Source organism: Orbicella faveolata, unplaced genomic scaffold, assembly GCF_042242905.1.
Source record: "Orbicella faveolata isolate gen_17 unplaced genomic scaffold, um_ofav_v1 contig_13, whole genome shotgun sequence".
In the NCBI taxonomy this organism is placed as follows: Eukaryota; Metazoa; Cnidaria; class Anthozoa; order Scleractinia; family Merulinidae; genus Orbicella; species Orbicella faveolata.
Window position 1 is genome coordinate 26295035 of NW_028301540.1, and position 14305 is coordinate 26309339.

Sequence of the window (14305 nt, forward strand, 5' to 3'; positions counted from 1 at the left end):
TAAAACATGCATTATGCTACGATCTGCTACAATAAAGACAAAGTGGGTCTTGAAATCTCTTTGTCTTCTGTGTTGTCTCAGTAACGACTGCGGATTTTGATTTAATACCCCATTACTTTTTGTAGAATTAGAACGATTATATTATTTAGATAACATTACGTCAGTGTCAGGTTTGTTAAATCTTAAATTGGTAATTACCTTAATTTTCCAGCACGTTGGACGCCATGTTCACGCCGCCTCACATGCAACATTCAATTTCTAATAAAACTGGGTCGTGCAGTCCCACGAGCGCTAGTTTCTTAACTACAAAACTGTTATCGAGTTCAACTTTGAACGTAAAATTAAGTTCATTTTATTGAAGCAATAAAGTTACAATGTTTCTGTGCATTTACTTTAGTCTATAATGAAGTTTATACGCAGTTATAACGCGTTCACTTTAAAAGTAAAGCTTCTTCTGTCTTTGCTTATCATTTTTCTTACAGCAACTGATGATTTGTCGGCAAATCGATTTCTAGCCAGGACTGATAATTATTGTGTATTTTGGCATCAATCAAATGCAACAGAACGTGACATCAGAGTTTTTAGGAGTTTGAAATGAAAATATGTAAGACATTTGTAAGAAAACTTTTTTTTTCATAACACGAGCAGTACCGGGGGACAAATCGGTTACGAGCCGGCAAACTACATTGATAACAATTATTAAATTATCGTGTAACTGCTGTGTACAAAAGAGTTTCTTTACTTTCAGCTTAAAACTGGAGTAATTGAGGCCAAAATCTTATTGGAAGTCATTAACACACATCACTGAAGGTATGAATCGAAGCTTCGCCTATTTTCATATATTTGAAATGCGTAAACACAATTTTACCGATTGCCACTAGGTACGGTCCAGAAAGACTGACGGATGTGTCACATTTCTGAAATCTTAACAAGGTAAACACTATTTACGGTCACTTAAAGGATGTTTAAGGGCTGCGTGATTCCAATTATTTCAACGGTGTGTGGTCACTCCTCCCTTCCCAGAACGTTGTCCTGATAACGTGATCATCCAGCTGACTGATGCTCGACTGGCCTAGCAAATACTGCACGTTGAAATTTTTGCACGTTTTGTCATAAGTCAAAAGGTTGATCTTTTCATATCCGCCCACCTACTCTACCCTTCTAGAGACTTCATGTCGGGCGAGATGCACAGGGTTCCATGTAATTATTATATTATCCACCATCCGGTCCGAGATTACATACATGCATAGGCGTGCGGATACCTTTGGGAGCTGTGACCTACTTGCCCGAAAAATTTACGCAATGCCCGAATGCAAAAGTGTTGAAATCGGGATCCAAACGAACCCAAATAACATAAAAAACAAAAAATGTTCACAATTCCCACATCTAATGAAACTACTAAAAATAGTTATATTCAAAGCTTACACAATTAATCAATCATACTCTGTCAACAGTCTCAATCCGAGTAAAATCTACAACTTGTTAATAGAAAAATTCTAAAAAAGGTAACTAACTAGAAACTTTATTAACGAGTTTTGGAAATCACGCAAACAGCATTATTTTTTAATGTTTTCTCTCAATTGTCGTTGCCCGAATCATTAGCGTTATGCCCGCAGTCCCCCTTGCCCCCCACCCCCCCCCCCCCCCGCTCGTGCGCCTATGCATATATGATCTCGCCTTAAAATGACAGTAAATAGTAGGCAATGTAAGAAAAGACCGGAAAAAAGAAAATACATCCGGTCGCCCACTCCACTCTTAGGTTCAGCGTGTTTGTTTTTACTTTATCAAATCCTCATTCTTGAGATTCACAGTAGTTCCCTATAAGTTACATTTTTATTTCCATAGGTATCTTCAGTTACCGACAGAAACTAAAACTAGAATATATGCCGACCGTACACACAGGCTCCGCCGTATTCGGCTCAACCCTTTCCAAGAAACCAAAAGGGCAAAGAAACTCCATTTTTTCCAGTAACCCTGTTTGCTCAAGATTCACCTGGGCGTTCCACTGATCTGGTTGAATTGCTGTGAGGAACTGTTTCAAAGCTAAATTTGAGCAGCAGTCTTAAGTACGCCTAGCAAATAAGGGAAAATACAGGAGCCAACGTTTCGTGGACTACGTACCTGATCACCTGAGAACGTTCACGACAATCTCAAGGTTTAAAATATTCGTATTGTCTTTGAAAGTCAATTAAACCATTAGAGGAAAATCAATGAAACGTCTGAAACGTGGAGATGATACGATATTTTCTCTACGTAACCACGGTCCTGCCGCCGACGCAATGTAAAAGATAAGCGGTAGAGTTAGTTACGTTGAAATCCATGTAAATGCAGCTTAAAGTAAAAGAGGACAACGGCCTCGGGATATAGAAGCTTTACGAGAGATAATAAACAGAGAAAGTAACCAGTTCAATTCCAGTGTACTGAGCAAAGAAATTTTTTCGTGCCCTGTTTGAATATTTACAATTAGATGTTGCCAAGGGTGCAAAGTAGAGAAAGAAGTCTTCTCAGAGCCGGAGGGTTTCAGCATTCTTCTAAAATAGTAACACCTCTCTAAACAGAAAGCTACTTTGCGGCGTTTCTCAGTACACTCAGCGTGTTATATAGATTTTCCCCGAGACCTGACTGGCTCTCACGCTTGGTGCTTAAATGATAATATGATATAGTGCCCGTGCTGCTCTTAAAAGAGAGAAATATTCTTCAATTTTGTCTTTAAAATACTGAAAATTGTATGGTTTGGAAACAAGAGTGTGGCAAATATGGACGACCCGTAGCGCATAAACAATGCGCGTGCCCTATTCTATGGTCACAAATATTATCACTCACTCGTCTCCCCGCCCGAGACAACAGTGTTGTTATTCGGCAAGCCAAGGACTCCTTTATTTAACACCGCTTGCATAGAAAACTGATTATACAATCTTACTTATCCGTGACTAATCGACAGACAAACATCCCTCGGAAGAAAATAGTCTGTACCTGAGTCACTTCGCTGGTTCGCGTGAGTTATGTAAAGTTTCGTGAGTTCCGATTCACGACCTTGGAAAAAGTGGGTTAGTGGGCTGGAAAAACTAATTTCAACGTTATCCAATATACAAACTAAGTAAGAAACGAGATTGACTTAAAGAAACTCAAAACAATTTATTCTGTATTGATTGATTCTGTAGGAAACTTTGCATGGCTATTGAATCATTCAGTCAATGTTCTCGGCAAGAATGTTCACGCCATGTCTAAGGTGTGGTTTTACGGGGGTGTAGCAATGAAAAAGGAACAAATTAATATACCATCCTACGTGATTTGTTGTCTACGGCGTTTGAAATTTGATATCAACAGAGAAATCCGTAAAATTATTGTGACCCAAATGGACCAGATATGTTTGTTTCGCCACTTTGTTTACATTATGACCACGATCGAGTCCCAGTATTGGATGTTTAGCTAACTTTATGCGCAACCTCTCTATTGACCTTCATTTTAAAAATACACCCTCTTCGTCGAACGATCTGTGAGATAAAAAGTAATTAAGACCCTTAATTATTTTCGCCTACGTACCTATGTATGTGGGTGCTGGTGGGTCAGTTCTTCGTCGCGTCGCTTTGGTTTTAACAAGGACTGATACTTTATTCATTAGTAATCTATTTTATTTGAGCTACATGCAGAATGAAATTCTTTTCATTTTTAATCAATTACATGTGCAAGAGCGGTTAAAATAAATCGTACATGCATTAAAACCTAACCGTATAAATAGACGCTCTAAGCGTTAAGACCATCGTAACTTCGATCTAAAAGAACAAGCTCATTAGAAAGAGGGCAACATGGATTTAACACATATCTTTCTAGTAAGTAAAATAAGCGTCAGTGACTAAGTCATTAGTTGCAACTTTTGATACTTTGATTAGGGATTCTTTTTATGTATGAAGTCGACGAAAGTATCGTCTGATTTTGCCAGCATTGTTTTTCATCCCTGTCTGCAATAGCTGTTTCGTTTTACGACAGTATTTTCCTTGCACTACAAATGTCCTTGTCAAGCACATAAAAACTAAATATATATAGCAATGCTTTCTGAGGCTCTTCCAGTAGATATTAAAGTTTTGTTTCTTAATTTACTAGATTGTGAAAAAATTAACTTTGATGCTAATTAATTTTATTTGCAACCTCTTACTTGGAGAAAAGTAATCAATTTTATCCAGACATTGTTTCCACTGTACGTGTACTGTATGCAGAATCAACTAGCAAAACTGGCATCAGTTGATTGGTTACCTTGGTTACTGTACATGTTAATATATGGGGTGTATTTTTATATCCGTAGACCGTGGTAGTATTCTTTTTGGCCCATGTAGAAGTCGGATCAACGTTGAAACTAAACAGACCACGCCCTATGCAATCATTTTACAGACGAATGACTTGCAGCGGAGGAAATCTCCTTAAGATTCACACTAATAAATGTACCAAAGGACAGTATGAGGCAAAGTTAGATGGGACGTCGACACTAGAAAGTAAAGCAAGTAAGTGTTGCTATAATGCTACCGTCCGCGTTAACACAGGCTACGAAATTGCCGAACGCTGATTGATCAGATAGTCACATAGCAGAGGAAAATTACAGCAAGTTGAATTAAGTCCAGACTGAACGAACTGGGATGGATGCAAGGATCATTAGATTTAGTTTTCGCTGATTTGAGATTGCTTTGAGTTATACGCTACTGAGCTCCTATGAATTTGACAGCAAGATTAATTAAAATTTATCTGCTTTAAAAAAAGTAACGACCCAATCTCTGCTTTTGGAGAAGGAAGGAAGAGGGAGGGACTGAGGGAGGGACTGAGCGGGGCGTCGGTAAAATATTCTATTAAAATCACCAGACAAGGGCCTTGGGCAGATAAGTTCACGGCAGAAATATTTAACAGGGAATTCAGAACCATTTCCGTTTATTGTATTTGCATACAACAGAAATTTTGTCAGCTTTCAAGATTAAATTTGTGTCAGCTTTTCGCTAATAATGTATTTTTTATTATTTTTTTATAAGAATTTAGGATCAAGACTATCAGTGCTACAGGAAAGAAGTGCATTGAGTTTCGTGGTCATAAATACACTTACGCATTAAAGGCGGTCGTCAACAGCAACAACGTTACTTTCATAGAGGTGAGCGTGACAAAAACTAGTTTCAGCTAATCAGTTTAAAGTGGTTTTCAAATGAGTGTCACAAAACTAGGGAAATTACTACGCTGAGCGAGTGCCTTCAAATACTCGCGCTACTTTGTCATAGAATCAGTAGTAAAATCAAAAGGAATTGTGATTCACTCGATTACGTTTCCCGGGATTTATGATTGGTTCTCTGGATTGTCTGAGTCCTATGTGATTGGCCAGAATGGTATATGATGATTATTAAAACTCAAAATAGAAGGCCAAACAATATACAGAAAACCTCACCGCAAAGTTACAACACTCAAATCAAAATTCCACCTTTTCCTGGGTTAGCTTAACCGGGCTCTGAACAACCCGGCCCAGGAGCTACGCTTTTAGGCTGGCCTAAATCTTTATATTATAGGGGATGGTTTGTCCAAAATGGTTCCCCGCGAGGCTAAACTGACAAGAATTTGGGTACCTATAGGACTGAGTTGGCACTTTGTGACTGCATGAGATTTATCGAGTTGTATGTTCATGTCAGTAAAGAAGTGACAAACTGAAACAAAAAGAATACTAATAATACCAGACGCTCTAAGAGCGTTTGCTCAGGCTTCGTACCGCAAGTAAGCATATGCAACAACACAAAAACTTTACATTGTGTCTAGACACCCGGCAGCCGGGAGGGGTTTTCAGAAAACTAGTACTAGATACCCGGCAGTCTGAAATTATTATAGAATTTTCACGAAATAACTTATCACTTAGAATAGCAGAACTTTGTTTAGAAATGCCAAGCGATTTCAGGTATTATTTTGTAGTTGAGGAAATTTTCGAGCTTGGACAATCTCGATTTTTGACATTTTGTCCACAATTCAATGAAAAAATATTTTGTCAGAAATGCCAAGCAACTCTAAATAACGTTTTGTTTTAGTAGTGGACGAATTCTCCTGGCCATACTACAAAAATCTTCACTCACTGGCAAGGTTGTTCAAAATACTAGTTACCCGGCGGTCAAAAATTCATAGATAATCAATTTCCGCGAAGATCATCGTTATTATTTGAAACCTCGCGAGAGTATATGAATATTTTGATCTTTGGTCATAAACACCACGCGATCATGTTATTCAATGATTTGAGTTTGCAAGTTGTCCGATGAACTTTGCGTGAATTACAGGCACGGATTTTCAAGAAAATAAATAAGCTATATATACCCGGCAGTCAGAAATTCTTTCCGCAAGTTCGAAATGTCCATTCGAACCTGCTGAGAATGCTCGATCTCTGTTTGGAAATGTCAAGCAATATAATTCGTGGGCCAATCCGTTCCGAAAACGATCGACATCTTCTTCGAGTCTTCCCCAACCTTTTGTCACAAATCACAGCATTCTCACGAAGAGCGAGCGCTGTCACATTCTCATCTCCAGTTTCCTCGCACTACGCTAGGAACGCCTGGGACTATGTCCCCCCATTGGGCGACCAAGTACGACGACGACGACGACGACGAACGGTTTGCATTTTTAGACTCAGGCTTTCCTACGGAACCCTGGGTTAAAAGCGCTACTTACTGTAAGGTTTGGCCTGATTTAGAAGGTTAGATTTGTTAGATTTGTGTCTTTTTTGTTCTCTTTTGTATTTTCAGAAGCAAAGATGTAACGATACCATTAGCAATGAGTTCCAGTTTGAGGAGGAAAAAATTGGAAAATACCGTGTATACAAATACAGCATTGATAATAGCATTATGTGTCTAGGAGTAAAGAAAGGCTGTGATGATGCGACCTTATATTTAATCAGTTTAACTAAAGAGAACGGTCGCGATAGGCGTTGTTACTTTGAAAAACCATGAACACCAACACGGTAGTTCTTTTTCTTGTATTTGCAATCATTTAAACAAAATAAAAACCAGCAGTTATGATTAAGATTTGTATTTTTTGTGGAGTTCTCCGTACGTAATAAAATGTTTTTGATTCATACGTAAAGTTAGGTGATACTGTCTTACTGACTTTCCATTTGCATTATTAAACCTTTTTAAACCACTCCTTCTGATTAACACACCACTTGACGCCGACCAGTTTTAGAGACTTTATTCTACATTATAAATGTGGTTCTACAAAACAGCGTCCCGGAACATTTTTGCGTATATTTTCTTGCGTTTGACCGGTATTCTAGTCATGTAATTAATTGAATTATTGTCTTATCTGGAGACTTGAAAGAAAATCATTAGTAGAAGAATCGAACCAAGTCGATGAGGTACAGCCGAGTTGAAAGTCAGGGCAATTAGGCAAAAGGTTTAGTACGCACTGCAAATGACTGCAGTTCAAAACCTACAATTTTCAATATTTTATTAACGGCAGAATTGAAGAACGATTTTGCATTTCATAAGCAGCACGTGCACCATTGACGATAGGACAACGTGTCCGACTTTTCTATGAGCAGGAGAGCCAACCAGATTCGCCTTTCTAAAGAAATGAGATAAAAACTGAGAAAATTGTTTGTATAATCTTATTAAACAGCATTTTGCTAAGTGAGGCAAGAGTAACCAATCTAGGAGACATAAATCCGGTTACTTTCAACTATGGGATGTTGGGCATTCTGTCACGTAAGTCCAAATGGGGATCGATATTTTCCATTTACTTACATCTTCATGGTTATCCTTTATCACCCATGGGGGAGCATACAGTGCTTTGCCAATGCTTTGGCTCTCTCCTAGGAGTAGCTTACTCTTTCCAGCGGCTGCAGCATGGACAACTTACGACGGTGTCAAATTCTCAAGCACAAGCCAAATTGACGCTTGACAACAGCTTCGTTCCTCAGTTCTGATTTTTAATCAAATAAGTGAACTAATTTTGACAATTCTTCAACCCACGCAATAAAGAAGGCCACGGTCCGGCACGTGTTCTATCGCAGTTACTTGTGGGTAGTTTAGCCACAAGTTGACAACGCGATATGGATTTTCGGCGAGGCTGATTAGGATAAGTGAACAAGTTAATCCGGTAGTTTTTTAAGAACAGGCCAGAGCCTTCGGTTGAAGGAAAAGTAAATACGGTAACTAGCGATCCCTAGTATCCACCCTAAAATCGCTTTGTTTCAGTGACGCAAAACGCCGGAAGTTGCGTTTTGACGCAAATATAAATAATTAATATAGAGTGGATATATTGACACATTATTGAGCTGTTACAATTGGCAATCAAAGAACGCAGTTTCGACAGCACGATTTAACGTAACCATGTCTCAGTCTTGTTTCACGAGAAAAGGAGAAAAACAAAGGACTGCACATGGCCCACGTTTAGAAACTGCTTTGTAATCACGACTGAAACAAATAGAACCCTTAATTGACACAGATTACGGATCGTTGCTTGCGGTTGCGCCCGATTACCCACGATATTGTTTGATTTTCAAAATTACTGAACTAGAAAGACCGTGGTTGAAATCTCATGTAATCGCTTGCCACTGATTCATTTCAGGGTTGGAAGGGGCATTAAGACCTAATCCCACCCCCGTAACAACAGAACTTTTAATTATTATTATTATTATTATTATTATTATTATTATTTTATTTTATTTTTATTTTTTTTGTTATTATACATATTTCAGAAAGATCAATTCCTGTCTAAGGCTATTTAACAATTATGAGCACGGGATTTCTATCGCGTTCACACATAGAAATCAAGAGCGAAAAATCTAATTGTTTTAGTATAACTGTAGCAGTCGTTCAAAACTTTATCCAAAAACTCTTCACAGACACTTCGAAAACGCAAAGAAGCGGTCACCAGTTTGTTAACAATCCTCCGTAGGAAAAAAGATGGCGACTAGTACATTTACCCACAATTCTTAGAGCACGAAAACCTTAACAACGTTTTAAAAAACGTACAGAAACGTTATAAAACCTTCAAACCTGGGCTTCTCACTGTTCTTAGTACAGGAACAAATATTGTAAAAATTTGGCTTTCTTTGTGCCTTATAGGCTGTGCTAGGTTCGCAAGGCATCGTGATAAAATGTACCGCCGCCATCTTTTTTCCTATGGTGGATTAAGCGCTCATTGCTACGTTACTCAACAGAACAGAAATAGGCTGTGAATAACGTATTCAATAAGAGAACGCCATTCGTATTAAAACGCCAGTAGAATTCTACTAATCTATATTAGAAAGAGTGAAACCTTTTCCAAAGTAATTAAAGTGATCTATCGCTGAGATTGAGATACGCATGTATATTAATTTTTCGCGGGTTAGCCGAGATCGTAACTCAGTCTTGATCTTTGAATTCTTTGTTACATGTTTCACTTCAGTTGTCACAATATATGGATAGATTTGAATCAGAAGATAAATTTGTTTGTTGTAATATTTCTCTTCAGTTGTTAATTCCCTTTAGTCCTCATACAATATACTGACTCGAACAATATCTCGATTCTCAGATATAATAATTATAACTTATTAACGTTTATTTAAATAGCGCCATTCATACGCTCATGGCTTGGCGCTCCCCAACGAAATGTGAAAAACTATGAAAGCTCTACTCGATTGAATCGAATTGAATACCGAACACGAATCGCTATGATAGAAAAAGTGAAAAGAAAAGGAACTGTTACGTTTCAAAGAAAACGCAAACGTTAAAGAACGTTGACGCTATAACAGGAATATATTGAGTTGCTTCGAGAACAATCAGTATATAGTAAGTGCTCGTGTAGGCGGCGGGGACTTCTGGTTAAAGTACTGGAATTGTAATCCGGAGCGGCCCGGTGATTGGTGCTCCCAAATTCAACTGCTCCACGCTTGGTAAATAGTCAACTGTAACTAGCTGGTATTTTTAACAAGTTTCGGTTCAATTTAGAATCTTTGTTTGCTTGGTCACCAATTAGTGAAGCAGTGCTAAGCGTTCCGACACTAAAATAAAGTGAATTTTATTCATTTACATGTACTTCGACATGGATGGTGGGTGTTCTTTTGGCGGTCAAAGCATTTTGTTGCATGATTTAAAAACTACAACTAACACACAACGCAGCTGATTTCATTTTTTATACATTTCTATCATTACTCGTATTGAGATACGCATTCGTGACGGTAGAAGTAAAGGTCTATTCAGGTTGAAAAAATCTCGTTTCGTGTACTAAGAGCAGTTTCCGCTTCAGTTTCCGCTTATTTTCAAAACGCCTGAAATCTGGGTTTCCGCTGCAATGCAGCAACATTAGAACGTTATGCTAAAAGAGTGATTTTAAACCAAACAAGGTGCTTTACTGAATCAATTAATCTGAGATCTCTTTTCTGTGATACTCCCGATAAAGGGTATTTTGACTGCCAAGTTATCCTAAACTACGGCATGCGTTTTAACCAAATAAGGCGACGTTGTTTTCCAAGAAGCGCCTTCATCTCTGATAGCATCTTTATTATAACCTTCGGGGAGTTGTTGGAGAGCAAAAGTTGAAATCAAACGGCTTGAGGATGTGTTCTTCGCAAACTCAACTTCATTACAGTGTTGTATTTATTTATTCATTAAAAAACAATAGCATTTGTTTTGATGTGAAGTTTATATGAAATAATTCATATATGAACTGCGGTTGTAGATGAAAGTGAAGAATGATCATCGCAGTTAATTTTCCAATTTAAGCAATTGGAAAGAAAAAGCCTGAAAAAATCAGGGTTTCAACGGGATTCGAACCCGTGACCTCCGCGATACCGGTGCGATGCTCTACCAACTGAGCTATGAATTATTTCATATAAACTTCACATCATTTCACTCACGGGAAGATATGAACTCAACTAATTGACCTCGCTTCCAATGTGTGGCTTCATAGCTCAGTTGGTAGAGCATCGCACCGGTATCGCGGAGGTCACGGGTTCGAATCCCGTTGAAGCCCTGATTTTTTCAGGCTTCTTCTTTCCAATTGCTTAAATTGGAAAATTAACTGCGATGATCATTCTTCACTTTCATCTACAACCGCAGTTCATATATGAATTACTTCATATAAACTTCACCTCATTTCACTCCTCACGGGAAGATATGAACTCAACTAATTGACCTCGCTCCCAATGTGTGGCTTCATAGCTCAGTTGGTAGAGCATCGCACCGGTATCGCGGAGGTCACGGGTTCGAATCCCGTTGAAGCCCTGATTTTTTCAGGCTTCTTCTTTCCAATTGCTTAAATTGGAAAATTAACTGCGATGATCATTCTTCACTTTCAGCATTTGTTTTGTTGATTATTGATCGATCACAATCAAATTTATACATTTTTGTTTTTTTCTAAACGATTATCCAACGTAACCGCAATTTTTTTTCTTCTTCTTCTTCTTTCTTCCTGATAATACTCATTATTTCAACATCTGTAATGATTTAGACCTTAAGAAATCCGGCGCTCTTCACTTAACCTGCGATCAGCCGTTCCTTTTTTGGCGCCAAAAAAAGAGAAAGGAAAAGAACGCCTGATCTTAGGTTACCCCTCACTTGTTTGTGTAGACTGTGGTTTAATTTGCAGTCAGTTAGTAATCACGATTGCACTGCGTAACATGAAAAGTCTAGGCGACAAAGCTGCTCAACTGAACTCTCAATTTGAAACGGAAGCTTTCAAGGGTGAAGGAGTTTCCGCCAGCAGGCAACTCCTGCCTTGTTTACTTTACGTGTTCACGGGGGTTTAAACGTACCGCTGTCACGTAACCTTTAGTACAGGCGTCACATTCTACTCTTGCCATGTCAACTTAAGCTCCTCACTCGTATGCGCCCTCGCAAACCGAACAAGCATCATGACACCCTAACCCTAAGGTACAACAATTTGTTAAAATCAGATTGGCATAAGTGATAAAATGAGGAAGCGAGCTGATTTCCAGAACTCTTCTCTTCCATTGATTCGCGAGCTCGTTTTCCTTCAACACTTCCTTTAACTCATTTCTGGACGTCAGACTTTAGAAAGGTTCGTGAGCACAGTGAGAACTGATACCTACGGAAATCCACTACGGTATTTATTGTTAAATGGCAGTCTTACTGATATAGTTAGTGTCAGCTTTTCTTTACTTATCTCATTTAGATTTCCTTTCTTTTCTCTCCTTTAGTTTAGATTAGTGTTTCCAATTAGCTCGTCTCATTCTGTACAAATAAATACATATAGCACTGAAGTAAAGTTGTTTTCTTTATTAATTTACTTATTATTTTTTCTGAGTGGGAGCTTGTTCCGCTTAAGTTTCCGTAATTGGATAGAGCCTTCTGAAGTTGACCTGATGAATCAAAGCCGGTACATTAAGGTTGCTTCCCACCTTAGCGGGTGCCCTTCGGGAAAAAAATCGCACGCGCGCCAGTTTCAATAAAACCTCAACAAACTATATATCATAAGAAAGCTTAATAAATGTACTTTACGAAAAAAATACAATTTCAGCAATGTTTTCTTTTAGGAAGTGTCAGGAGGCGGTAAGGCGTGAAACGACCCAGGCTTCTTCTATTGAATTTATCGGTTATCGGATTCCTCAATACGAGCAAAATGGCTGTAGAGTCTTATTCACAAGGCATCAATCAAGAAAAGTGTGTCGGGCTTTTTCGATATTCTGATTGGTTGTCTAGATATCCACTTCTAAAGTTGGAGTAGCTAAAAATATGCGAGACGTGTTGCGTAAATGGACGCCACGGGAAAAATGGTTTGGTTTGTCATTATCTCTGGAATGTTCTGGCGAAATTTCAGGGAAATCCGTCAAATCTGCATACCCTGTAAATTCGCTCAAAGTGGATGTATTCCTCCAAAAATCAAATGCGAGATTTTAGCTTGTTAAGGTTCGTAAACAACTCGCGCCACGTCCGGAGATTATCACGCCTGATAAAACCGCAAACCAATGACAATAGCTCAAGATTTCCCGGGAAAAGCATCGCATTGCAACAGTGGAGTTCAATTCAGGATGGCAACGTAATATGGGCAAAGACGCCAAAGGCAAAGGCAAAGGCAAAGGCAAAACCCGCGCCAAAAAGGTTAAAGGCGGAAAATGTACCGCTGAAAAACAAGACGTTAAGGAATCGACGGACACCTTGAGAAATACTCTTACTGCTAAAATGAGTTCCCTTGGGTACGTTTCATTTTCTTCATCACTTCCGCCAGATTCCGACGAAGAATCTTGTTCGCAGCCTGCACTGACGTTGACTTTGATTTTTAAGCTACTTGATCCAAGGATATTCGAACGCTCCGGATCTTCAGCAGATGCCGAGATTGTCGAAGGTGTTTGGCCAAACCAAGAGCCTTTGTCGCTTTCGGCAAGGTTTATTTCCTTCCTTGACAATATGGAGCTTTTTCTGTCTTCCTTACACCTTCCTAGTTTATTAACTTTATTTGAAAATACGCTTTTTCTAAATAACTCGGCTGCTTTTTGAGATTTTTAATGTTTTTCTTTTGGAAACACTAAATAAAATGACGAACTTAAATTCTGTCAAATAAAAGAAAAAACGATTTTTTTTGGCCTCTGAAGGTGGGAAGTAACCTTAAGCCCAAGAGACACTCGTTCACCGTTCATAACTTAAAGTACTGATCTAGTGCTATTACTAAAATCGATAAATAACAGCAACTATGGAATATCTGTTATAACGGGTTGCGCATTCACGAGGTGGTGATGTCAGATCGAAAATAGTTCACAAAGACAGACTTTTTCGCATTTTTTACCGCGAAAAAACCACTAGATATACTTCTTCTTCATTGAACAATTGACGTAATATCTTAATTTATCATGGTCGGTATCCTAGAGTTGTAAAGCAAAGGAACTTAGTCCTAATTCTAATCTCATAATTTTAATACTGTTTTGGTCAAAACTGTGCTAGTGCATTTGGAACGCTCGTGGATTGAAAGAATCAAAGTCGTAATGGCTAAAACAAACGTGTGATTTACCTTAACTGCTTTTTTAAAGAGATTGTTTTACTTTTGTCATGACTTGTTGATTCAAACTACTGAATTCTTTAGATCAGTTTTGGCGATCGCTTTCTAAAAGCTTCGAGGAAACGCATCGTGGAGCAAATTCAGTATTGTAATTTATGTCTACGAAGAAAACACACTATCTTATTCCAAAGAGATAATCTATTTTTTTTGCTCAAAAGGGATCCAAATATTGGAAGACCACAAAGCATGCCTTAAAGTAGCTGCCTTTCATCCTTAAAAAAAATACTGGCCCTGGCTTATCAAACGATGCCATATGGTATTTAACGGATAAATAACTAACCACTGAGGGATAGAGTGGTATGTTTTGTAG

General features: G+C 38.4%; 1 protein-coding gene across 1 annotated transcript; it reads left to right on the forward strand.

Moving 5' to 3' along the window:
• The first annotated feature begins 3638 nt into the window (after positions 1–3638).
• Positions 3639–7023, forward strand: LOC149115801 (uncharacterized). The gene is made up of 4 exons (XM_089283854.1): positions 3639–3830; positions 4301–4496; positions 5013–5128; positions 6747–7023. Exons 1-4 carry the CDS (start codon positions 3807–3809, stop codon positions 6948–6950), a joined length of 540 nt encoding a protein of 179 aa, XP_089139980.1. The 5' UTR covers positions 3639–3806; the 3' UTR covers positions 6951–7023.
• Positions 7024–14305: the final 7282 nt, after the last annotated feature.

Bases quoted from the DNA above. Each gene is read 5' to 3' on its own strand.
- LOC149115801 (XM_089283854.1), top strand. From the start codon at position 3,807: ATGGATTTAACACATATCTTTCTA. The intron at 3,831-4,300 runs GTAAGTAAAATA...TTATATCCGTAG, and splicing joins ATTTAACACATATCTTTCTA to ACCGTGGTAGTATTCTTTTT. The intron at 4,497-5,012 runs GTAAGTGTTGCT...TTTTTTTATAAG, and splicing joins GACACTAGAAAGTAAAGCAA to AATTTAGGATCAAGACTATC.